At 40.3% G+C, this 25,428-nt stretch overlaps 3 protein-coding genes across 6 annotated transcripts in view; 1 reads left to right on the top strand and 2 right to left on the bottom strand.

Moving 5' to 3' along the window:
• Window positions 1-15,574, bottom strand: part of lrp2a (low density lipoprotein receptor-related protein 2a) — a 54,251-nt gene extending 38,677 nt beyond the window's left edge. For 2 of the 3 annotated variants that reach the window (XM_085374895.1, XM_085374894.1), the window contains exons 1-15: window positions 15,490-15,559; window positions 10,326-10,433; window positions 9,902-10,024; window positions 9,503-9,619; window positions 8,972-9,082; window positions 8,722-8,835; window positions 8,516-8,632; window positions 7,822-7,965; window positions 7,589-7,708; window positions 4,517-4,645; window positions 4,024-4,193; window positions 1,396-1,619; window positions 763-969; window positions 473-675; window positions 189-329 (exon numbers count right to left, since the gene is read on the bottom strand). In XM_085374895.1, coding sequence (XP_085231021.1) covers window positions 189-329; window positions 473-675; window positions 763-969; window positions 1,396-1,619; window positions 4,024-4,193; window positions 4,517-4,645; window positions 7,589-7,708; window positions 7,822-7,965; window positions 8,516-8,632; window positions 8,722-8,835; window positions 8,972-9,082; window positions 9,503-9,619; window positions 9,902-10,024; window positions 10,326-10,433; window positions 15,490-15,559 — 2,098 coding nt within the window. Of the gene's footprint in view, window positions 1-188; window positions 330-472; window positions 676-762; window positions 970-1,395; window positions 1,620-4,023; window positions 4,194-4,516; window positions 4,646-7,588; window positions 7,709-7,821; window positions 7,966-8,515; window positions 8,633-8,721; window positions 8,836-8,971; window positions 9,083-9,502; window positions 9,620-9,901; window positions 10,025-10,325; window positions 10,434-15,489 lie in introns of all 3 variants that reach the window. The other variant, XM_085374896.1, reaches the window with a different exon arrangement.
• An 891-nt stretch (window positions 15,575-16,465) lies between these two features.
• On the top strand, window positions 16,466-19,651 carry LOC146616244 (coiled-coil domain-containing protein 89). Of its 2 annotated transcripts, none has more exons than XM_085374986.1 (7): window positions 16,466-16,525; window positions 17,634-18,106; window positions 18,253-18,383; window positions 18,449-18,585; window positions 18,685-18,761; window positions 19,381-19,480; window positions 19,565-19,651. In XM_085374986.1, the coding sequence occupies exons 1-7, from the start codon at window positions 16,466-16,468 to the stop codon at window positions 19,649-19,651; spliced, it is 1,065 nt and encodes a 354-aa protein (XP_085231112.1). The 2 variants fall into 2 exon arrangements, with proteins under 2 accessions (XP_085231112.1, XP_085231110.1); XM_085374984.1 differs by having other exon boundaries at window positions 16,466-16,552.
• Window positions 19,652-19,832: 181 nt separating this feature from the next.
• LOC146616243 (ATP synthase F(1) complex catalytic subunit beta, mitochondrial-like) lies at window positions 19,833-22,933 on the bottom strand. The gene is made up of 10 exons (XM_085373950.1): window positions 22,789-22,933; window positions 22,100-22,273; window positions 21,845-22,019; window positions 21,540-21,661; window positions 21,244-21,428; window positions 20,959-21,117; window positions 20,749-20,871; window positions 20,453-20,665; window positions 20,144-20,345; window positions 19,833-20,044 (listed from the first exon to the last, which is right to left on the bottom strand). Exons 1-10 carry the CDS (start codon window positions 22,892-22,894, stop codon window positions 19,947-19,949), a joined length of 1,557 nt encoding a protein of 518 aa, XP_085230076.1. The 5' UTR covers window positions 22,895-22,933; the 3' UTR covers window positions 19,833-19,946.
• Between the last annotated feature and the right edge of the window lie 2,495 nt (window positions 22,934-25,428).

Below are 25,428 nucleotides of genomic sequence, written 5' to 3'. Positions count from 1 at the left end.
GTTTGACATCAGCAGACAAGATTAAAGAAAACGGACATTAGTGACACAGAGCTGAGTAGAAAACAGTATAAAACTCATGTTGATTTCTGTATACACACTATTTTTGGCATTTTAAACCAAGAAACATACTAAAGTCTGCAAAAAAAAAACCAAACTTGCAACAATTAAACACAGAAATAATCTCTTACCTAAACATCGCTTGCCATCAGCATGCAGGTCGTAGCCCATGCGACATTTGCAGCGGTAACCCAGTCCTCCATTGTCACTCCTGTGGCTCAGGACACAAATCTGCTCACATCCACCTCTGTCTACACTGCAAGGGTTTGGCACTGGACACAAAAGAAAGCAATCCAGGTTACTGGAAAACTTATATAATCTCGGTAGACTTATACTTTACATTAGTAGGAACCATGAGAAGTATGAGCAGCATCAGGACCATCATAATGAAGATTTGTTTCTCTGATGGTCTTACCTTGTGGCTGCTTCAGCTGATGTATCACTGCTACTCCATGTGGGGTCTGAGATGTTCTGTAAACCACTTCAGAGCTTCTATCTGTAAACTTGTTGGCTTTCATCACAGCCATCTTGGTCCAGTCCGTGAAATAGACATTGTGCTCAAACAGACTGATGCCAAATGGATGAGGGATCACAGTACCTCCGTGAACCACTGTTTTTCTATCAGAAAAAACATTAGGGATGTTTATTTATTAGAATATATAAATGAAAAATCTTACTACTTGTTGCATTTGATTAAGTATTTACCTATGCAAGCCGTCATAGGTTGCAGTTTCAATGTAGTCATAGCGGCTATCAACCCAGTAGACGCGCTTAGCTTCTATGTCTAGTGTGATACCAGCTGGCCAGCCCAATTTACTGCTAATGATACCATAGCGGTTGGTTCCATCCATGAAGGCCCGCTCCAGGCCCGGTTGTCCATTCAGTGACTCCCAATCTGAGAAGAACATATACCTATGAAAGGAGGGGAATATATTGAAGTGGGATTATTAGATCACAGCTTCTACATACAAAAAGTACAGCACATGTATTGTCTAACAGAAACTCCTACAAAATCTTTAAAGGATTTTCCTCTTTTAATTAAATCCAGCATGTACAGAATAGCTATATGTCTCCAACGTGGGTGGCTGTACATTAATTTAGGATAAGCAATTTCTCTGTAACCACCTGGCTCTCCTTCCCCCATGAACTAAACTATTGGATTACAATAAGGGTCATCACTTATATTGCTCCTCACTAATCCACCCAGGGCAATCTGCTAATCTCACCTGCCTCCCCCCCCTCCACCCCATTATTCCATGCCAATGGAGCACGACAGATACTGAATGTGGGGATTGGGAATGGAAACACAGATGAATGGAAACTGGGAGATGTGCTTACCCGACAGTGGGGTCCACCGCCAGTCCTCTAGGGTTTCCGAGGTTTTCAGTGATGAGTGTGACCCGGTTACTTCCATCAAAGTCCACCATGTCAATCCTGTTGACGCTGGCCTCCACTACATACAGTTTATTGTTCACCCAATCCACTGCCAAATTCTCAGGGTAGTCAACTGATACATTTAAAACCACCTGCATGTTGGAACCGGCCATATCCACGGAAAACACCTGTACACAAAAGATGCCATTGTTTTCAGAATATTAGTCTTTAGGTGGTCACGCTTTAAGAAAAAAATATAGGAACATTTTACAGGCTTCATTCATCTGCTTTCTAGTGAATCTAAATATAATGCTTATCCAGTCTCATTAAAGTAAACCCTAATATTAGCTTTATTTTTTATTTATGTATGTATTTTTAAGACCATAGGCCCAAGATTTTGTCTGTCACCACTGAAATTAAAGCCAGTATGAATGTGGATTGCATACTGGCATACAGTTATAGCTTAAAGCTTTGACAAGTAAGTATTTAAGTGCAATATAGAACAGTCAAGAGTCAAGGAAGCATCAGACAGTGTGTTTGCTTATTTAAGTTTTCTGGCTTTTGACATTTCTGTCAAGTTTCTGTCTCCCATTACTATGAATTCAACAGATTTTTGGAAAACTTGACAGTGTGCAGGTGGTTAGACGGGCACTGCTTTTAGCAGCTCTGCTTCATTTGAAACAAGATCCACACGTCTTAAAAGCAGGATTTCAACTGACCTGTTTAAAGAGAAACTGAAGATGTGGAAATAGCCTGGTAGTTTAACCTTTCCGGTTGCATTCACATGCCCTGTTTGTGCTCTCCCTACTTTTAATCGGACATGCTGCCATGGAGGTGGCTAATATTCACAGATGCCCAGTCAGCGGTAAAGTCATGTGAGAAAGTTTTCACAGGACTCTGTGTAATACTGTGAAAAACTAAGTACACTTTTGCTGCTTACATAGGAATCAAGAGGGTAAGCAACAGCCAGGTGCTGCTAATCTAATGATTATCTGATCATCAGCACGTGTGAGCGCTTCTATAACAGCAGAAGCTTTTTCAGTTTGCTGGTCTGCAGCATTCAGGTGTGTGTTAACACAATACCACAATCTTCATGAGAGCGAATGCCAGCAAATTTACCCCAAGGTCAAACAGAACAATACTCAAGAGCTAAATCTCAGACTCTACAGGCCTCAGTTAGCATGTTAAATTTAAAGTTTATGACAGCATAAACAGAAAAACACTGAACAAGTATCAAGGCTCATTTGGAAGGGTTGCCTGGAAAAAACCTCTTCCCTTGAAACACAGTAGCATCACTGTTCACAAAGCTCCATCTGGAAACCAAAGCGGAGATTTTGGCCATAATATACAGCACTGAAAACACAGCACGTCATGTTATTGCTACAACAGGAGGCTCTACAAGCTATTTAATCATGGCATAGAGCCCTGTGAAACTCAACTTTTTCAAACAAATAATTGTTCTAGCTTTAGAGGTGATAAGTAACAGAGAAAAGAAATATTTAAAAAACTGTACTTAAATAAAATTAGAATTTCAAATGAATTAATTTGAAGTTATTAATCCCCTAAATTCATCTAACAGCTGTAGGTAGTGGTTACTTTAAAACAAAGAACAACTTTAAAACCTATTGTGACATAATGACTGTATAATTAAGCTACTTAAGCAATCTGACACCATATTTAATGAGTAAACCATGGTTTTTACTAAGGTACCTGGGTTTTTCCTGCAATGGAAACACAGTAAAGGAAAAATGCCTTCAAAAGAAATATATACAGTTATTTCTGAGCATTTGATCAGCAAAAATCTCTATTAGGTTTGAGGAAATGAAACCCTGTCTGCCACAATGTGCGTAACTCCAATCATGCTGTGACTAAATCCTTTCTGGGAAACACTGTGCAGGAAAAACTAGCTGCAATGTTAAAATGCGGGTCATACCAGTACTAAAACCCAGTGGTATAATGTAAAAGGTTGCATACTGGCAAAGCCTATTTTGGTATGTAATAAATACTTTATACACTTTATTTCTTTTTAGTTTACTTAAGTATGGTTTGAAATCTAACAATTTCACTTTATTTTGTATTGCTACTTTACTTTAGTAAAAGTACTTCCTCAAGCACAGTGTCACCCTTTCAGCTAATTGGCTACAGTTTAAAGCAGAGACAAGCCAAGACATAATCTGAACAAAGACATTTTACCCGGCCAAAGAATCCACATTAATGGACAGTGTCACTGAAAACAAATACTGCGTGATTAGATCCTACAGGATTGAATTACAAAAATTGCACTGTGGTATGTGAACATCATACCAGCCTATCAGACAGGTTTCAAGATTAGGCCATTTGGATTCCACTCCATATCTACTTCCCCTTCATTATGACCCAGCCACAATGGGGCCAAAAGCTATCCCATTATTATAGTATCAACACTGCTGATATCTTATAGGATGACTGAAAGAATTTGGTCCTGGCCAGCGCGAGTCTAACTCGAGCATTTGCACAAACAAGAAATTGGTCTTACATTCTAAAAGATGAATGACTAACACAGAAGTAAAAGCTCAAACAAAACAATGAATGTGACAGTTCTTTATAAAACACCTTATTCTGGATGGTATCCGTCCAGAAGATCATATTAAGATTGTAGTGAAAATCGACTCCCACTGCAATCCCTCTGTTCTGTGAATTAACTAAAGTGCGCAGATTGTTGCCATGGATGTCACCTATCAGCAGGTCTCTGCCATTAGAAAATATCAAGGAAGGGACTCCAGCTGCAAGGGAAACAAAATACAAAACCTTAGAAAAGAACGCAGCCAAATTTTTTACACAGGTTTCTCACTAAAGCCAAAGGCACAGAGGTCAGCCTCTCAGACAACACTCTTTCTATGTTACACAAAGGCTAGAGACAAACTAAAACAACATTTACTATGCAACAATGCACCACAAAGAAACTCGCACAATGTGTTCAGTAGCTGCCAAAAAGGAGAGGTGTCTATGCTAATAGACCTCATTTGGCTAGATCATTCGAACCTTCAAAATGTGAACATTTGTTATGTATGTTAAACTGTTTAAACAGAGAGAAAGTGACACTTACTAGAGGAATCAGCTCTGCAGTATCTGTGCTGCTCCAGGATGTAGCCCTCTCGACAGCTGCAACGATGGGAGCCGATCCGGTCCTCACACAGCTGGTCGCACACGCCCCACATAGAACAGTCGTCAAAATCTTTAAACAGAAATCAGTATCAGCAAGTGAGGACTAAACTCTTGTTGTTTTATTTGAATACACAAACACACCCGAGAGCCGAATCTCAGCCTGGTCTGTTGCGCTTGCAGCTGCGATCAGAAGCTTACATACACTAATCATGGACATGTATTTTGTAGTTATTTTAGGTTTTTAATAATTTCTTTGAATTGTTCTTCAAACATGCTGGTATGATTATAGCAAATACATCTTTATGGATTCTAAAGAATTAGACAAGAATTAGATGCATATAGTTGAATTTATTCTGAAATTTCTCTAATCCACACAAGGTCAAAAGTATGCATACAGGCTCAAATATACACATACATTCACTTAGATTGTTTAATAAGTGGTGCTTAAGGTTCTACAATGTATTTTAATTTGACAAGTCTATTAAGTTCTTGGTTGTGATCATGAATGAAATGAATGAATGCTTTATTGGCCATATGCAGGTTGCCCCACAGAGGAATAGGACCCCCCCCGACTTACACACACAACAACAAGACAACACAAGGGAATACAGTCGGAGATCGGCAGCGTTAGGAGAATAACACCGAAAAAATTACACAACAATGGGAAAAGTACAAGAGGAAAAAAAGAGACCTCTTCACACGCTGGGCAACCTATGGGAGGACAGCATGAGAACAGGAAACAAAAAAAAACTCCTCTGCACAGAGAGCACATTAATGTCCACATCACAACATCAGAGCACATGACAAGCCACAGGGGATGGATAGGGGGATGGGGGGTGATTCGAAGGAACACAGCAGTCGTCCTGCACCATGCTATCATTTCAGCGCGGCACACAGACCCGCTGCTTTACCCCGCAGGAACAAGCATCGAAGGCGTTTGGAAGGGAGGGGGATGAGTGCGTGCTTATCAGTGTAAGTGTGTGTGTGTGTGCGTGGCCATAGTTCAGCTGAGACAAGTTGCAAGATCATCCGTTTGAACGACTGTATATAAGCACAAAAGACTGAGACAAAGAAAAAGATTGAGGTATTTGGCCACAATGAGAAGAGGAGAAGTAAATGCGAGGCTTTCCAACCCAAGACAACTGTATCAGTTGTCAAGCATGGTGGTGGTAGCATCATCCTCAAGGACTGTTTAGCTGTCAGTGGTACTGATACACTGCACAAAGTGGATGGAATAAAGAAGGAGGACAACCTCCAAATTCTTGAACCTCACCTCAGATAAACATCTAGATGGTTAAAATTTGGACACAGTTGGGTGTTCCAACAGGACAATGACCCTAAACACGCATCAAAACTGGTTTTTGGAAAGGATAAAGCAGACTAACATTAACACTCTGGAATGGTCTTCCCTATTGAAAGTTTATGGGCTACACTTAAAATCTGAGTCTTTGCTAGGAAACCAACCAGTTTAAATGTATTCTACCATTTCTGCGAAGAAGAGTGGTCAAATTACACAAAAAGCTTATTGATGGTAACAGACACTTATTTATAATATAAGGGTTACAAAGCCATTTCTAAGGCTTTGGGACTCCATTGAACCACAGTGAGAGCCACTATAAACAACTGGAAAAAACCTGGAACAGTGGTGAGCCTTCCCAGAAGTTACCAGCCTACCAAAAGTACTCCAAGAGCGCAGCAAGAACTCATCCAAGAGGTCACAAAAGAACCCAGAACAACATTAGGGAACCACAGGCTTCACATGTCACAAGTTAAGGTCAGAGCTCAAGATTCAACAATAAGAAAGAGACTGGGCAAAACTGGCATCCATGGGAGAAAGAATAAACCCACTCCTCTCACATTTGTCATAAAAACATCTTGACAAGACAAAAGCTTTTAGGAAAATACTCTGTGGATCGACGAAACAAACGCCGAACTTTTTGGAAGGTGTGTGTCACATTACGTCTGGCATAAAACTAACACAGCATTTCAGAAAGGGAACATCATACCAACAGCGAAATATGGTGGTGGTAATATGATGGTCTGGGGCTGTTTTGCTGCCTCTGGACCTGGAATACTTGCTGTGGTAATTGCAACCATGAATTATGCTGTCTACCAAAACATCCTGAAGGAGAATGTCTGTCCATCTGTTCGTGAACCCAAGCTGATGCACAGGACAATGTTCCAAAACACACCAGCACCTCTGAATGGCTTAAGAAAAACAACATGAAGACTTTAAAGGGGCCTAGTTGAAGTCCAAACCTGAATCCAACTGAGATGCTATGGCATGACCTTAAAAAGGTGGTTCATGCTCAAAAATCCTCCAACCTGGCTGAATTAAAACAATTCTGCTAAGAAGACTGAGCCAAAATTCCTCCCTGGTGCTATAAAAGACTCATTGCCAATTATCGCAAATGCTTGATTGCAGTTGTCGCTGCTAAGGGTGGCCCAACCAGTTATTAGGATTAGGGGGCAATTACTTTTTCACACAGGGCCATGTAGGTTTGGATTTTTTCCCCTTAATAATAAACACCTTAATTTAGAAACTGCATTTTGTTTTTGCTTGTGTTGTGTTTGTCTGATATTTAAATTTGTTTGATGATCTGAAACATTTAAGTGTGTCAAACAGAAAAAAACATTGGAAATCAGAAACTCAAAAACGTTTTCACACCACTGTGTATATTTGAGCCTGTGTGCATACTTTTCACCCTGTGTGGATGAGAGAAAATCCAAAATAAATGAAAACTTGTGCACCCAATCTTTGGTTTTTGAAGTTGTTAAAGATGTATTCCATATAATCATATCACCCTGAAAAAAACAACAGTTCAAAATATACTCATACTTCTACCGTCACATGACTTGGTGCATCAAGATGTCAACATAAACTACACATGTTTGGCTTTTAGAAACATAGCAAAAGAAACATATTTCTGTCATAGTGAAAAGCATTTAAAAAATCCCAACTCACCCATACCACTGTTTAGTCAAAGATGTTAGTGATAGCTACAGTATCTACCTATACATGTGCGACTGTTGTTGCTGTTGACAATGTATCCAGAAGGACAGGAACAAGTTCCACCACCAGGAGAAGCATGACAGTGATGCTCACAGCTCAGGGAGGCACATCTCCAAATACCTGACCAAAAAAGAAACCTGACTGCTGATATATTCTTCAGTGACACCGTTTGTGAGATTAGATTTCCTAATGTGTACTCAATAGTACACAACACTGGTTGTGTTGATACTAACTGCAGTTGCGTCCAGCAGTGGTGTTCGTTTCATCCTCTCCATCTGGACAGTTAGGCGTCCCATCGCAAAGCTTGTCCAAGGGGATGCACAGGCCAGAAGATGGACATGGCCATTCTCCTGGGTAACACTCCCGTTGTACATTATCTGTAGATAAAAAAAGAAATTCATCCACTTTGCAGGATTATGCACAGAAAGGGAAAGCAACAATAAAAAACAGAGCTGGAAAAAGTTTTAAAGGTGGTACAGTTGTTGGGAATAGAACAGATATTCAGTGGTTCTGATCTAAAGAAAACTGTGGCTGGGTCATTGTCCGGGAAATGGCTGTCACTTTAAATTGACGTAAAGGAGTGGAGTTTTGAGGGGGGTCACATGGGGGCTCAGAGAGCTTCTGCAGCCCATCCTTTAAAAACACACACTCTTCACAGCCATGTGGAGGAATTCTAAAGCACTTTGGGGGGCTGCACAATCTTGTGCCACAAAGAGGCATTTGAATACCACACTTAAGGGAGCACAGGCATAGTATCACTCTAAGCCAAACCAACCATGGTGACTAAAGATGAATCAGGTTTACACAGCTCCAGTTCTTACCCCTTTCAATGCTATTTGTCCAGCTAAAGTACCAACGCTTCTCATTCTAATTTTACAGATAAATCAGATAAACGTTGACTGATTTTTTTAGCTACTGTATACATACCACAGCCTTTTTCATCTGCATTATCTTCACAGTCATCCTCTCCATCACAAAGCCAGACTTGATGGATGCAGCGGCCACTGGGACAGGTGAAGTAGTTGCCTCTACATGTAGGATATGCTGCAGAGCAAGGGGGGGAATAAGACATTTGTTTATCTGCACCAAAATAACTGTAATTAGTGACGGTGACAGTGACGGGAGCCACATACTGCAGTTAAGCTCATCGCTTCGGTCTCCACAGTCATCGTCGTGGTCACAGACGTAGCGTTGAGGGACACACATCCCATTATGACATGAAAACAGGCCCGCATTGCAGCGCTGTGCTAAAGAAATCACAGCAGAAAGAGAACAAAAAAGGGCTTGATTTGTTGATTTTGTCATCTTTCTGGTTGTATTTTTGGAAGACCCCAAAACGTCTTTCACTTCATGCATTAGCACCAAAATTTATTGTCTCCTTACTGCAGTTTGCCTCATCAGAGCCATCACGGCAGTCGAGTATCTGGTCACATCTTTGGGTCCGGTTGTAGCAGGCCCCATTGGCACACCTCAGCTGTGTACACTCGGGATAATCTGTAAGATTAACCCATCATCAGGCAAATGTTATGCATTTAAATCAACCTGACAACTGTGCTCTTTTCAGCCTTTAACACGTGAAAAGCTCTGTGAATAGGAGGGATAAGAGACTAACATTTAACAGCACCACCACAGCACCAGCAGTTGCCACAGCATTCTTTATGCAACTGTGAGATTACCACCGTGTGCAGTGCTGCGAGTCTACCATGTCGGCACAATAATGGCATAGCAGCTGAACTTCAGCTTGACTAATCCACCAAAGAATCTGCAATCAACCTCTGACAACAAGAAGCATATTGTGGTCCATTCTGTCAGTCAGCGAGCCTCTTAATCTTAACAAATTGATTAAAATGCCACAGGAGCCTGAGATAAAAAAATAAAAAAAAAGTGGGGGGAACCACCTTGGAGAAGACTTACGGCAATTTCTCTCATCGGAACCGTCTGAGCAGTCTGCCAGACGGTCACATTGGTACTCTCCTGGGATGCACGCACCATTACTGCAGCTGAACTGGCCACTGGTGCATGTCCTTCCAGCTAGGAAGAGATAAAAAAAGTTTGTATTCATCTATGTGCAGTTCAAATTTCATTTTATTGTAGATAAAGGGACTTAAAAGTCATCACCGTACCTTACTTCAGTCCCACAGACTATGTGGGGGGTCATTGTTAATCATTTCAATGTCCAATCCCACATGGCCATAGTTTATGTTTGCAAGAATTCAAATTATTTCAAATATTTCATTCTAAGTATTTTTTAATAAGTTTACTTAATCACTGAACAGCTCCCTTTATAATCTGATAATGATGTAATATACTCACGGCAGTGCTGCCTCTCATCTGAGCCATCCTCACAGTCTTCCTCATCGTCACACACCCATAGGTTTGGGATACACTCGCCGTCACTCAGACACTGGAAATGGTTGCTATCACACGTTACCTGAGCTGTGAGACAGAGCATTTCATTACTTACGCCTCCTGAATGAAATCCAAAAGTACAAATCTTACTGCTGATCAAGTGTATTTTTTTATTACTTATACTTTACTTGTGCTTAGCTACAACCACACTAACGTTACTAATTACTGTACACACAGAAACACTTTATTGCAATATATTTTCATCGATAGCAGGATTTAGTTCCTTCCACTACCGAAAGCACTCACATCTAACAAGCATCGTACATGAAATATTAAAACCTTTGCAGGCATCATATTGGCAAAAAATGCAATTTAATAAGTAACTCACGGCAGTCGTGCTCATCAGAGTCATCGACGCAGTCTGACGTCCCGTCACAGTGCCAGTCACCGGGGATACATCGACCTGTCCCGCAGCGGAACTGCCCCAATTCACATCCTGCATGCAATCACAGCTTGAGTTCAACTTAAGCTTTTTTTCCCCAAAATGTGCATTCTATGTTAAATTTCAATTTTAGTTCTATTCCTGTTTGTCATCCTGTCCAAAACAAAACATAAATAAATACAAATAAATTATGAATCAATTGTCTTTTATATATGCATTGAAAAACAGGCCATGGGGAGGGAGGGTAGGTGTTCTCTGATATAGTCTGTTGCAAATAGCATTGATGAGCCTTGGAGACAAACGTGCCAGCCATCCAACCGACAGTTACACAACCTTCACTGCGCTCTTCCCAAGCTTCCTTTTGATGTTCTCACTGAGGGGCAATGGTAGAGATAAGGTACCATGGCTCTACCTTCCCTGACGTTTACCAGGAGAGATTGATTCAAGCAGCATAGTTCAGAGGCAGAGCACTCCATCAGACCCCGTTCAAATAGGAATGTGCAATTTTGATGGGCTCTTTGACAGCCTGATTTATGGTGCATGCTTTTCCTGTCCAGTCAGAAATGTAATTAGAATAAATACTGGTACTGGGTGGTACCGCAGCCATTTCAACCCAAATTCTTTATGAGAGGAAGTGTGAGGTGGTGATTGGTGGTGCATGCTCAGGGTTGGGGGTCTGTCTCTGTCCTGTCTTATCCAGCATTTTGAAAACAACGTTCCCCTTTGATCAAATACCTTCTTGAGAATTTTTAAAAATCGAGAGTTTTTATCTAAAATCTAGGGCTTTAGTAACCTATATCATGCCTTTACAATTTCACAATAATGGTTTTGGCCACAAGGAAACATTTTTATGGTGCAATTCAGCTTTAACTGAGTGAAAAGGTGTCTGCAAGGTCAGAAAAGCCAGCGGGCAGTTGAGTGATGGTACTAAACGCTATTTAAAGGAAACACAGACTATATTTAGCGCCAAGAGTTTATCATTGCTTTGAGTTATGGACTATTTTAATGATAGATTGCTTCTAAAGCAGTTGTGTGGTCACTGCCGGTGCTTCTGCACTAAAATAGTTGTGTAGGTTGCCTTCTTGTCTCCAATTAACTGCTTTACAAACAACTCAACAAAAAAAAGGGCCACATTTTTAACTCTGCCAGCAGCTATCCAGGAAGCAAACCTTTTTTCCTGCTCAGTTTACTAATGATAAAATTGCTCACAAACTTGCTCAAAGGAGGTCGTTGTTACAAGTCAATAATCCTGGAGGTTTCAACTATAGCACGGAAGAAGCGTTGGATGCAGGACACAAGTAGCAAAAAGACTAAATCTATTAAACAAAAACAGCATATATACGCTGATAAAAAGAAGTGTTGTCTGTGCAGGACAACTAGGAGTTTCAAAAAGAGAAAAAAGAATGACAAATAATAACAAAAATATATTGATTGCTATTGACTGTGAAACTGGACGCAATCTTATCAATGTAAACATCTAAAAGAAAGTGATTTTTCCAGAAAAAATGTTTCATTAAGACTTACATAAGAATATAATCGTGATTTGTAAGTAAGTACACTTTAAGGTGACAATTTTTATTGTGACATGATGCTTCACTCGGGAACTTTTAAGCAAGTAGCATGCTGCTTACCCATTGATGCTTGCCAATTAGTTATCTAATGATATTACATGTAACAATGCTTAACTCAGGGAGGGCAAACACTTCTTTTATAGCCTTCTGCTTTGACTACATCTTGCTGGCACTACATTACATCATTTATCTGAAATCAGTTTTCATGCTGAAGATTTACTTGCAATGAAGTTTTTTAACATTTATGTATTTCTCCTTATTTACTTAAAGAGAGAAGTATTTGGAGTACTTCTTCTACCACTGAAATAAATCTAGAGGTGTATAGACGCTATAAATGCACACAGTGACACCTTAAAGGCCAGTATGCCAGGAAGAAACCAATCTACTGGATGCTTTCAAATGCAGCCAGTATTTCCTGACAGCATTACTTCTGGGAATGGTGACAGATACCGTGCACTGATGCCGAACCTTTAACGGCACTATCTTGTGTTAGGTTTCTTCTTACATTCACAATAGAACATTTTTCCAAATCCTTAAATTATGTTGTTAAACTGAGAAAGTCAGTCAAAATTAAGCAAGGACAAAGCAAAGGTCTTATTAAGAATGCTTTTTTTAAGTGAGTGTGTGTGTGTGGGGGCGGTGATGATGAGTGTTTTCTAATGAGAGTTTTAGCTGAGGCTTTTCTGTAATGTTGTTGTTTTCCTTTCCCCTTCCTTCTGGCTTTGTCTTTTCTAATTAGCAACTTAAACCCACAGAAGGAAAGAGCACTGCTCTGTCTGAGGATGAGGATAAGAACGCCCGACAAAGAAGCGCACGAGTGGAATTTTCCTCCGAATGAAGTCCTCCAAACGCCATAAATCCCTCTGTGAAATTACAATGGCACAACAGAGGTGTGAGCAGTGATGCAAACTCGTAACTCTGAAGTGTCGTCCTAAAAAAAAGTAGAGGAAAGTAAGCCTTACAAGCTGCTGAACCAGAGAAGAACATACTATATGCCACCTTCTGACAAAAAGAAAAAAACTTGTCTGTCCACTGCTGTTGTGAAACATCTCTTTCTTGTCACATGGGGTATGTCAAAAGAAGTCTTCACGCTTTCATCAGTGCCGTCTTGTTTTGGTGCAGCCCTCTGCACTCAATGGATGTGAGCGGAGAAAAGTTGAGAAAACGTCTGCTGGCAGCATGAAACGCTGTCAGAGCGAAGTGCTGCTGCCCATTTCATATGGAAATCAATGCAGCAGAATGCAGTCAATTGCCAAACAAGTGACTTTGGCTCTTAGTGCTACACTCAAAAACGTCTAAAAAAAAACAAAAAACGAGGCAGCTTTGGCAGTGGCATGGGAACAAAAGGAAGGCATAAATAGGGCGAGGAATAAAGCCTTGGTCTGGTTGGAATCGAGGAATGCTCAGCTTTTTGATGCATGGACCAACAAAACAGTAAGTGAAAGGAATCATAAATTAAGTTGTCACAACCCAATAACACAGCTACTGGACATCTTACTTCTCCTCTACGCTGTGTGTCACAGCTCACGAAGCAGCTGGTTGGAGGCTAAACTCCATCCTTGGTGTCTTTAACGTGGACTTTAACGGGGGAGCTACCAAAAGGATTTGCTCTCAATTTGTGTCAACTGTGCTCCAGTTTCTCCCGCAGTGTTACTGTAGCATGCAGACTTAGGCTCCTACACCGGAAAGACGCTTGGCCACGGGCACAAGGTTTAAGGTGCACGTGCTGGCTGAGCTTGAAAAGTCTCGAAAAGTTTCAACAAGAAGGAAAACATTTTTATTGACGTCATTACAGACTGGAACTAAAAATAGGTTTCAGTCTGTAATCTGTCTTGCAATTTGCATGTTGTTTACTAGTATATTTAAATAAAAGCAATTTATAGAGCTATTAAAATTTGCACTATGCGCCTAATAGGCTATTAAGATTCCCTGGTAAATGATAATTGGAGATAACAGCTCAACTTGCTGACAAAACACATCCAAAACAGCAGAAATGGCAGATAATAGTTAATAAACCAACACCATGAAATCTTCTCAAACAGTCACGTTAGCTATTAATGCCAGTGTAAGCATTCAGTAGTAGTATCAAGCTCAAGGCCTGGATAATGTTTTCCAGAAGGTCCTGGAAGAAACAGTTATCAAACTAAAGGATTTTTGTGGAGGATCAGGAAGAGATTAGAAAGTACCCTGCCCCCCTCACAGTAAAACAAGCCATCACCAATCTTATATTCTAAGTGACAAGGCAGGCCAGGGAAGCCAGGGAGGCAATGTCCAGCAATATGGTTTAACACGGAGTGGTCATTCATAAATTCAGGTTAAAGATAAATAAATAATATTTAAGCAGTCAACTAATCCAAGCTAATGATCGACATGCACAAGCTGACTAAGTGTGCTGGACGTCTGCTATTTTTCTCAAGTCATCATTTTGTGCCCTTCAGCTGTCATCAGCAAAATTCATCTTCAAGTTGCATGCAACTGCCAAGATTCAAAGGAAATGCCAAGTGATTTTTTTTAAAATGCTACAGTCTCAGTTATACGGTACAGTTATATTGTCTTTGTTTTTTGTTGGGTTTTTTACATAGACAGGCCCGATTTTCTGCCTTTTAGCCAGTGAGGAAATAGGTCTAGGATATTTCATAACAGTAAATAAAAAAGCTGTAGCATTGACCTCACTTTAGGTTTATTTAAAAAACAAAAAAACTTGAAACTGTTTCTCTCTTGGTTAGAAATGATTCCTTTCTGCAGCAGCTGCACTGTAATTAGTTGCTTGATTCACAGTAAGGAGCTTACATACTAAGGGTTGAGCAAAAAGAAAGCAGATTACAATTTGAGAAGTAAGATCTTAGCCGTGTTCCTAACACAACAGACAAGCATGAGACTGTCACGTATAAAGAGCAGTGTGTGAGCTTTTTTTTCATGTGTGTGTGTGTGTGTGTGTGTGTGTGTGTGTGTGTGTGTGTGTGTGTGTGTGTGTGTGTCTCTCTCTCTCTCTCTTGCATTAGAAAATAAAGCTGGAATCTGAGCCGAATCGGTGGGTTTGCAGCGTAAAATCTGCTCCACTGAATGAGACTTGTACCAGTGGCCCACAGTCCTCGCAGATTGCCTGTAAGTCACATGCTCTTTTCCGTTACCTAGCAACAGTAAAGCTCAGGCAAAAGTTCCTCAAGATAACTTCCAATCGGTGTGAGGAAGGCTTTGTGCTCAACCTTTAAAGTAATACTATGTGTAAAAGCATTTAGCGCCACAGACAGAATTACTTTACCTGGTGGCTAAATTAAAAATAAATAAATAAATAAAAATACAGTATCATCCTGAGTGCAGGCACTAAACCAAAGGCTTTTGAATTAACAATACTATTTCCACCTTCTTTTGCTCTTTAAATTCCATCAAATATGATTGATTTTCAGTTTTCTCATATTTTTTTCCTATGTGCAACAAGTGCAGTGCAGCGCAGCAGTTATGCAGTTCCTCAATGAGTCATTCAGCTAACATCCTGTGTGGACAGAGAAAAAAAAGTTTAAAAAAATCACAGTACTTACCTTCAGAGTGGTGCCATGTAACACAGCATATAAGGACAAAAAGGAATTTAAGTAGCAGTGCTCTCCACATCCTGGCTGGTCCGTCCAGCTCCGCTGTGCAGATGGAGGAGCTGTAAGGACTGGGGCTGGGATGCTGTTGCTTTCCTCTGTCTTTCTTGGCCCGCTAGTTGATGAAAAGGGGCGTGCACAAAGGCCAGGACAGCCGCTCCCCCAACCCAGCCTCGGCCCTCACGATAAATCCCTCTGGGCTCTGGAATCTGCATAATGCCGAGTAAGGTCCGACTCGTCCCAGTGCCAGTGATTTTTCACTCTCAGCGGGCTATCACTTTGATTTAGGGATTGAAATGGGTGCCTACTGGTTCTTGGGGGGAAAAATAAAGAGTGGGCGACTAAATAAAAAAGCATGCAACTACAACAAGGCCTTCTAGGGCGTCCAAGAAGGCCCAGGCAGAGAACTTAATCCCAGTATGGTTGGTTAGAGCCCGAGCAAGGGCCATGTTTCTGGCACATATGACGACAAACATGCACTTTGTTAAGAGTCTTTGTAACGGTGCTTTGCAAAAGGAGGTCAAACGATTATTAGATTATCTAATGGTAAACTAACGGAATTATGGTGTAATGATCTCCCTAAAATAAAAATATACAAATTTAGCGCCACGGAAAAATGCAATCATCAAAAAAATAAATAAATAAATAAAAAATATAAACTGCTACTACTAAAATAATAATAATATTTTTTTTTTTAAAAAGAAAACCTACTGTTAACCAAGTTGGCGGCCGATAATAAGCTCAACATCGCCCTCATGCGGCCGAATAGTGGGACTCGATAAATCAGAAGAAAGGGCGGTTCAAAGATGGTTGCCATTAGCGACGGTGCAACCGAAACTACCGAGACTTTTAAAAGATATTTTCAACGAAAAGTGGAAGTTAGGTACGGAAAAAATGTGACTGAAAATCTGTATTATATGAACTCGACATGGCAGTTTCACAGAGCAATGCAGAGGAAAACATGAAGATGGAGGGCAGCGAGGTGAAGGTGTGTTTAAAAAAGCAAAACAAAAAAGTTAGTTCAAACTAATACTAAGTTTACTTTCTCGACAATTCTTAACTTTAAGTACTGCTGTATTACTTAAATGCTTTAAATGAGGAATAAATTTAAGCTAAGTGAGCTAAGTGTGTGAATAAACTGGAAACATGCTAAAAAAGAATAATAAGAGATGGGTAACATAAAAAGTATAAGCTAGCGATCTTTTAAGATGCGCAGAGTATCTAAAACCGTTAATTACCTAAAAGTGTTTAGTCGCAGAAGTACATTTAGCCCAATAGTGTACTTAAAGAAAATTATGAGCAATTGCTCTACAACAATAGCACTGTACTTAGTACATTTAACCGCTATAGTTAATAGTCAGACCTGGGGTGTCAAACGTAAGGCCAGAATCAGCCCGGCGAAGGCTCCAATATTGTTAGGTGTCTTTTACAACTTTGCCTTATTATAAATATCTCATCCCATGGCCATTCACGTAACAGCAAAGTAATTATCTTATAGACTGAAATTTTATACATTTACTTCTTACAATTGAAGCCCAAAGAGTCATGCTGACAGATTATCTTTCAATTACTACGCATGTAGTAGAAAAACTGAGACATACTGTTGAAATTTCTCTTCTTTGTCTTGTATTAAGATATCTCATTGATTAAATGTGTAGTAAATTTCTTTTTACATTGACTAAAATTGGAGTTTCACTGGCTGAGATCAAAGTGGGCTGTTTGTGGCCAACGATGTAAAATGACTTTGACATCCCTGAGTTAAATACACTCACCAGCTGACTTGTCCCCATTTAAAATGGTCAAGACAATCTGCTTCAGTGTTTTAATATGCTCTGCATTCAGAGATGCTTTTCCACAAGTCATCTGGTTATTTGAACTACTTAAATTGCTGAATCATGAATTGAACTACTTAAAATACTTAAATTGCTTTTCGTCCCCATTTTGATGCTGAGTTTTAACTAAGGAGAAGGTTGAATTAACCATGTCTACATGCCTAAACACACAGGCTCAGGATGGACAGCTGCCTGCCTTGTCAGATTGGTGTGAGAGAAGTTATTGCCATGTTTTAACATTAGGTTTCTTCCCTTTGTTCACAGCATATGGACTGCATTCAGAAGTCACCTGGGAAACTTCAAAGTCTTCCCACGGAGGATCTAACAGAGGAAAAGATGTTGAGGTCCAGAGTAGATGAGCAGTCAAGTTTGATCTGCATTCTGAAAAACAGAGCCGACGAGGTGTTTCTCCGATATCAAGCCCTGCAGAAAATCAATGCAGAGCATGAGGACCAAGTGGCACGCTGTCAGAAAGAACTGGAAGAGGAAAGGAACAAATCAAAGATACTGGAGAAAAGATTTATGGATTTAGCTGCCAACAATCAAGCAATTATTGCTTTCATGGAGGAGTATAAAAATCATAACAGCCAGTTAAAACTCGAAAACGAAAAGCTGCAGTCAGAGAATGAATCGCTTTTCTCACAGAGGTTACATGACAGCCAAGTGTTAGTGCAAAAACTGGAGGAAGAAGTTAAACGGCAGATAGAGAAATATGCACACAAGAGAAAGGAATATCGGTAATTAACTCTAATTAACTCTAATGCTTGAATCTATTGAGATTCAATCTCAGACTTTTGAAAAACAAGAATTATTGAACAGTAATAAAAATCATTAAATATATAGTTGTTAATTTCTTTTGAATTGTTTTACACTAAAACTTAAGGGAGAAATTAGCTGGATGCCAGATGGAACTCCTGGGACAAGAAAATCTGCATATAGCCAGGGAAACATCACTAATCAATGAGCTACAGGATGCACACCAGCAGCACAAAGAGGCTGTGGACAACTGCAAAGGTGCGTAGAAAACTATAGGTCTATCTCTACAGTTTACAAAATAATGTCTTTCTTTCTGCAAACAGAACTGAAGCTGCAGCTACAAGAGGCTGAAGAACAGCGAGCTTTGAATGAAATCAAAATGAGAGAAAGGATAACAAGTCTCATGAAGGAGAAGGACAAGTTTTTGTGTCTTTCTATGGAAAGAGGCAAAGTGATACAGGTCAATAAAAAAACAGCATTGTTCTAACTAATAAACACACACAAATGCTCATGAATGAATGAATGGCTTCATTAACATACAAACTGCTCTTAAATGCAGGAGAAACAGGAGGAAATCCAGAACCTGGAGACAAAATGCAAAGAAGAGAAGAAAGTGCAACTGGAGGCATTGGAGAGGTACTAACAGTGCTTACGTTACATTGCTCTAAGACTTTAAAGTTTAACTGACTTTCTTATTTTCTCCTCTACTCCTGTCCTCGTGTCTTAGCCCTTCCCACTAGAGAAGTATCAGTTTTGCCTCAAGCCATCACTTTAAAGTGTCAAATGAGAATGTTTAACATCTGCACTATAAATTTTGTTATGCTACTTACAGCACTGCAGGACTAAGACTTTATGATCTCCAGTGTTGCAGTCCTCATGCTATTCTTTTATATTGATCGATTCTTTTAATTTACAACATGACAAGGTATATCTAAGTTTCTTAATCACAGTGACAGTGAAGGCCAGAAAGTTTGATCATCTTAAATAAATGAAAAAAGTTATAAATACAGACAATTAGTTTAGGGACTCCTTCCTCTGTGATTTGTCTATTCCAGTTGTGTGCTTCACCTTTTATACACTGAAGGTAAAAATGCATCCTTCATTTTTACTTCTGTAAGCGAGCCTCTCTCTTCTTAACACACTTTAGGAATTGCGACATCCTTCAACATGGCATACTAAGATTTATTTCCAGGATCACGCACAGAAAGACTGAAGCACAAATGAGAGCGATCTTCCGTTTGTTCTCGACTTTCAGATTTGCACGTGAAGTAGAAGCTGTTAACAAAGATGCAAGAGTGAAGTCCCTCCAGTCTGCTCTCGATCAATCTGTGAGAAAGTTCGAGAAGCTAAAAGAGGTGCATTGAAATAGGCAGTCTGCAAAATTTCATGGTCGCCCAAACTGAGGCTGAGAACATGTTCCAAATGTTTCATTTTCACAGGATTTCGACGCTTTCAAGGAACACAGTGACAGCCTCCTCACACAGGAAAGGGAGCTGAATAGGAAGCTGCGCCACATAATTGGATAAACATCTGGTATGTTTTCTAATCAGTATGATGGTTTTTATTTATTGTGAACAAGTATGCATGTTTGTGGACAATTTCGAGGGAAGGGTGGGGGAAAAAAAAGAAAGAAAGAAAGAAAAGAAGCCATGGATACAACACAAATTTACTTTTTTTTTTTTTTTTTTTTTTTAATTTAATCTTCCAGAGAAATGGAACCACAACAAACATACTTAGCATGACACGTTAGAAGTTCCTCAAATAGAAATTACACTGTACAAATGTTCATCTCAAAACTTTCCGGCCTCAGAAAGATATCGTTTACGCATGTTCCTCGGCCAGTTTCTCAGCCTTTTGGACTACTTCTTCAATGGGGCCCACCATGTAGAAAGCCTGTTCTGGCAAGGCATCATATTCACCTTGAAGAGAAAAAAACAAACAACAATAACCATTACTATAAAAAGCACACCAAGTTGATGCCATTTAAAAAATGTCTTTATATCAGTGGTGCACTTTACCTCCTAGAATGCTCTTAAAGCCTTTGATTGTTTCCTTCAGAGGGACCAGCTTGCCCAAATGACCGGTAAAGACTTCAGCTACCTGGAAGGGCTGAGACAGGAAACGCTGGATCTTGCGTGCACGTGCTACAGTTAACTTGTCCTCCTCAGACAATTCATCCATACCAAGGATAGCAATGATGTCCTGTAATGACTTATAGTCCTACAAAAAAAAAAAGAAAGAAAGAAAGAAAGAAAGAAACAGTCATTAGTTTTTGCCTTTTGTATTGATTGTTTGTTATTAATAAATTGTTATGGCATACAGCTTACCTGAAGAATTTTCTGCACACCACGGGCAACATCGTAGTGTTCAGAACCAACAATATTGGGGTCCATGATGCGGGAAGTTGAATCTAGGGGATCCACAGCAGGATAGATACCAAGCTCGGCGATAGCGCGGGACAGCACGGTTGTCGCATCCAAGTGAGCAAAAGTGGTAGCTGGAGCGGGGTCAGTCAAGTCATCAGCAGGCACATAAATAGCCTGCAATACAAATCAGTTTAAATAAACCAGAAAACAAGAGCATGCTGACATGTAATTAGGATTAGCATCCTGGGAATTCTTACTTGTACTGAGGTGATGGAGCCTTTCTTAGTGGTGGTGATTCTCTCCTGCATTGTACCCATATCAGTGGCCAGTGTTGGCTGGTAACCCACGGCAGAAGGGATACGACCCAACAGAGCAGACACCTAAAGGATAATGATATAAATATTAAAGTGAGATGACATAACTATTAGGTCTAACAAAAAGTATTTTTTATTTATTCCATTTCAAACCTCTGATCCAGCCTGGGTAAACCTAAAGATGTTGTCAATAAAGAGGAGCACGTCCTGTCCCTCCTGATCGCGGAAGTATTCTGCAACAGTCAAACCGGTCAGGGCAACTCTCGCACGAGCACCTGGAGGCTCGTTCATCTGACCGTACACCAGTGCCACCTGAGAAACACGATGCAAGAGTCCCAGGAAACTGAAATCCAACAGCAGAGCTAAAAACCAAACTTTTACTGCTACAATACAATGACTACGTATGTTTTAACAGCTAACTTGTTAAAAGGCTCTGACCTTTGAGGTCGTGTCCTTCAGGTTAATGACACCAGACTCAATCATCTCATGGTACAAGTCATTTCCTTCGCGGGTTCTCTCGCCCACTCCAGCAAACACAGAGTAACCACCGTGAGCCTTCGCCACATTGTTGATCAGCTCCATAATCAACACAGTCTTGCCAACACCAGCACCACCAAACAGACCTTTAAGGAATGACGCATACACAATAATAAATTAACAAGGAATTCTTGTGTGAAAAAATAAATGTGGATTTTATAAAAAAAAATAAAAATAAAAAAATAAAATCAACAAACCGATCTTTCCACCCTTGGCGTAGGGTGCCAGCAGATCTACCACTTTGATGCCAGTCACCAGGATCTCCTGCTCCACACTCATGTCAGTGAACTCGGGGGCTTCAGCATGAATAGGAGCAGTCCTGCCAAGTAATGTTTGTTATTGTAAACATGCTTACAATTGAATAAGACAGGTGCCATGTGTGCTTTATCATCTGTCAAACCCATTAATAGTAAAGACACATTTTAACTCTTATTTGAGTAAAACAGACAAAAGCTGAGATATTCACAGAGGGTGGAAAAGTTTGAATCCTTTCAATACTCACTGCTTTGTACTAATTGGACCCCTCTCATCAATGGGTTCTCCGATGACATTCATAATCCTGCCCAAGGTCTCGGGGCCCACGGGAATCCGAATGGGAGCTCCAGTGTCAAGAACCTTCTGACCACGGACCAGACCCTCAGTACCGTCCATGGCGATGGTTCTGACTGTGTTTTCACCTGAATGAATGTACAAAGAAAGACATTAAGGACAAATATTCACTCTGGAGCGTTGAGCTGGCTCATTTCAGCACACTCACCGAGATGCTGTGCCACCTCCAGCACCAGCCGGCTCTCGCGGCCTGCCACCTCCAGGGCATTGAGAATGGGAGGCAGGCCCTCATCAAACTGGACATCCACCACAGCACCAATCACAGCTACTATCCGGCCATTGGCCAGCGAAGCCTGAGCAGCTGGGGCAGCATAACCCCTGCCTGAAAGGACAGTGAAATGAATGGCAGCACATGACAGCAACAGTTCATGCTTCCCAGAGAGACCGTGCATACTAAATTAACCTATGCAAGTGAACTGAAGTACATCTAGAGGGCAGGCAAATTAACTGCCTGCCTATAAAATACTGCCACATTTTTAGGTTTTCTTAAATGCACTTCCGTATTCTGTTGTAACTGAAGCACACAGACTAACTAAAACTTTGGAACAACGAGAGCACAGGGTCTGTGGCAAAACAATGACCCGCTTACGAAGGTCATTCATGGAAGACAGCGAAGTAAAACATATCAGGAGTAAAGACAAATACCTGAAGCAAAAACATGCCTAAATAACTGGTTCGCTCATATTTTAGATCCTTTGTTTGGCTAAAATACCCACTGATCTTCAATGAATGGAGCCTTAATGGTACAGGCCTGTTCCGCCGGGTTCGCATCTACTGGCTGTAGTAACAAGCGACACATAATGCTGACAGTCGGCCACAGTTTTAAACTTTACTTACTGGAATAGAGAGCCGCATTTCTCCCGGGGATTGTCTTCAGAGAGCTGAAGCCAGGCTTCAGAGCCTGCAGAGACCCGCTGCAGCACCGTCCCAAGGCACCCAACATGGTTAAGATGGCTGAAGGTGACGGCGCACTCTGCTTATGGCAGATCTCTAACCGCTGAACCGGGCCCTTCTGAGCATGTGCGGTATGAGTTGATTTTATGCCTTCATACACCGCTAGAGGGCAGAGCCGACATTTCCAATAACATACAGTCGCGATACAGGTAAAGGGAATTAGTCCTTCACAGGCCAACTACTCCCTGTATATAGATTTACTCCAACTGAAAGGTTTGGACTGGATTTTTAACTGGGAGTTTAATTAAAGGGGGAGTTAGTGGTCAGCAGATTTTTTTTTAAATTTTATTTATGTATTTATTAATTGGGGTCAACTGTAAATAAAAAAGGCTCAGGAATGCTGATTATGGCTGCAAGTTAGTTTGCCAGCTTAATATTAGGAGTTTAGTTTTATTCACTCACAAAAATGATTCTTCACCCTCTCAAGCATTAATTATAATAATATTGAAGCAATAATTTTGAATGAAGTGCAACTGAAACATATCAAATCAAAGGTTTATTTATTCAAACAATTCATCAAGGAAAAGGTTATTTGTATAAACTATCCATTAAATTTAACTTGTGTAATAAAATTACATGTTAATAAATTAGATAAATTCAGCATTTTGTGAAAATTCATGATGAGATGAGTACGAAGGAACACCTCAAATCTTATCTGTTGGGGGACTGCTGTTGCTCACTTGGTTAAGTGGATAACCTGAATGCTGAAAAGCTGCAGCGGCTTGGGATCATGGTGATTTCCTCCATGTCATTCTTTCTCACCCTGCCTTTATGTCTGGCTTTAATGTCTGTCTTTGCCTATCAAATGAAGGCGAAGATGGCCCCTACAACTCTTCAGGTCAGATTGTGCTTGCATACATAGGTTGGGATAGTGTATTTTGAAAGAGATACTGTAGTAGTAATGCATATAACTAATTTTACAGCTTATAAAAACACACTGTGTGATGCAGAGATGCTTTATGAAGCCAACAGCCGAGACTGAACATATGACAGTGCTGCGAAATGTGGAACTTGTTTCTGCCAATGAAAATAAGTTGGAGTTTTTATGCCATCTATAAGTTCAAAAGTTTGGAATTATTTGAAATTAAATTTTTAATTTATTAGCCCTGCGACAGACTGGTGACCTCTCCAGGGTGTACCCTGTCTCTCGCCACAAGACAGCTGGGATAGGCTCCAGCCCCCCTTCGACCCTGAAAAAAAATAAGCGGCAGAGAATGGATAGATGGATGAAATTTAGATTTACTCAAGAAAATTCAGACCTCTGGGAAAATCTTGACTCGTGGATGGCAAAAAAAAATTTGGTTCTGGTAAAAAAAAAAGGTTTGTTTCGGACCTTTCCATTTGGACTTTGGGTGCTCTTCCTTTGCACATCTGGTCAACAAGTTTAGGTTAACTGATGATTTTACATTGGTGGTACATGTGAATATGAAAGTGAATAGTTGTCTTTCTCAGTGAGCCCTATAACAGACAGGCAAACATATCCAGGGTGCACCCTTCCTTTCTCGCCAGGCCATTTGGTGACATTCATTGGATAAGCAGTTGCAGATCAGAAATATCGACCGAATTCTTTGTAATCCATTTTGACCACACCTGAACTTTACAGTCATACACCCTACATACGAAGTATACTGATAGGCTGTCCTTTGTCATAATCCAAAGATGCAGTGTGTGTGTTTTTTTCCAAACCATCATTCAGTGTTGCATTCCTTTGTGTCAGAAAGTCTCCTCTAATTACTCCTAGCCTGCAGGTCTGTAATACAGAGCCTCTTCACTTTAAGCACAGCAGGCAGAATGCTCTGTGAATCCTCAAGAACCGTCCTCATCTCTAAACCACACCAGGAGCACAATGAAAGGTCACCTCTGCTTCTGCAATATCATAAGGTCATATTTCATGGTCTGGAAGGTGAAATACCACCTGCAGTTTCCTTTTATTTATTTTCTGAAAATTGAAGTGCCTGTCACTGACTTGGAGGTTTTAAGCTTTATTTGAAGCTTCTGAATAGCATAGCATAGCATAGCATCTTTATTTATAACGCACTTTACATCCAACAATGTTGACCAAAGTGCTACAAATATAAAACAGAGAGGAAACAGTTTAAATTACATATAAAATATCTTAAAATTAAAAATAATATAATTAATAAGAAACATATTAAGAGACATCAACAAGTCCTGCTGTGCTAAAAGCCAAGGTAAATAAATATGTTTTAAGACGTGATTTAAAAACAGATAAGGAAGGTGCCTGTCTAACATGTAAAGGCAACTCATTCCACAATTTTGGTGCTGCCACAGCAAATGCCCGATCCCCTCTGAGCTTACGATTAGTCCTGGGCACGCTCAGGAGGAGCTGGTCTGCCGACCTGAGGGACCGGAAAGGTATGTATGGATGAAGAAGCTCAGAGAGGTACACAGGGGCAGCATTGGACAAACATTTAAAAACAAATAAAAGCAGAGTTAAGCAGAATCTATCTTTCTTTGTGGAGAATACTTGGATCAAAATTCTATTTGATTGCCACCTTTTTG

This window comes from Diplotaxodon limnothrissa, linkage group LG16 (genome assembly GCF_057381915.1).
Source record: "Diplotaxodon limnothrissa isolate DT_005_m linkage group LG16, D_limnothrissa_male_GT1.1, whole genome shotgun sequence".
NCBI lineage: Eukaryota > Metazoa > Chordata > Actinopteri > Cichliformes > Cichlidae > Diplotaxodon > Diplotaxodon limnothrissa.
This window is presented reverse-complemented; position numbering and strand designations above follow the sequence as displayed.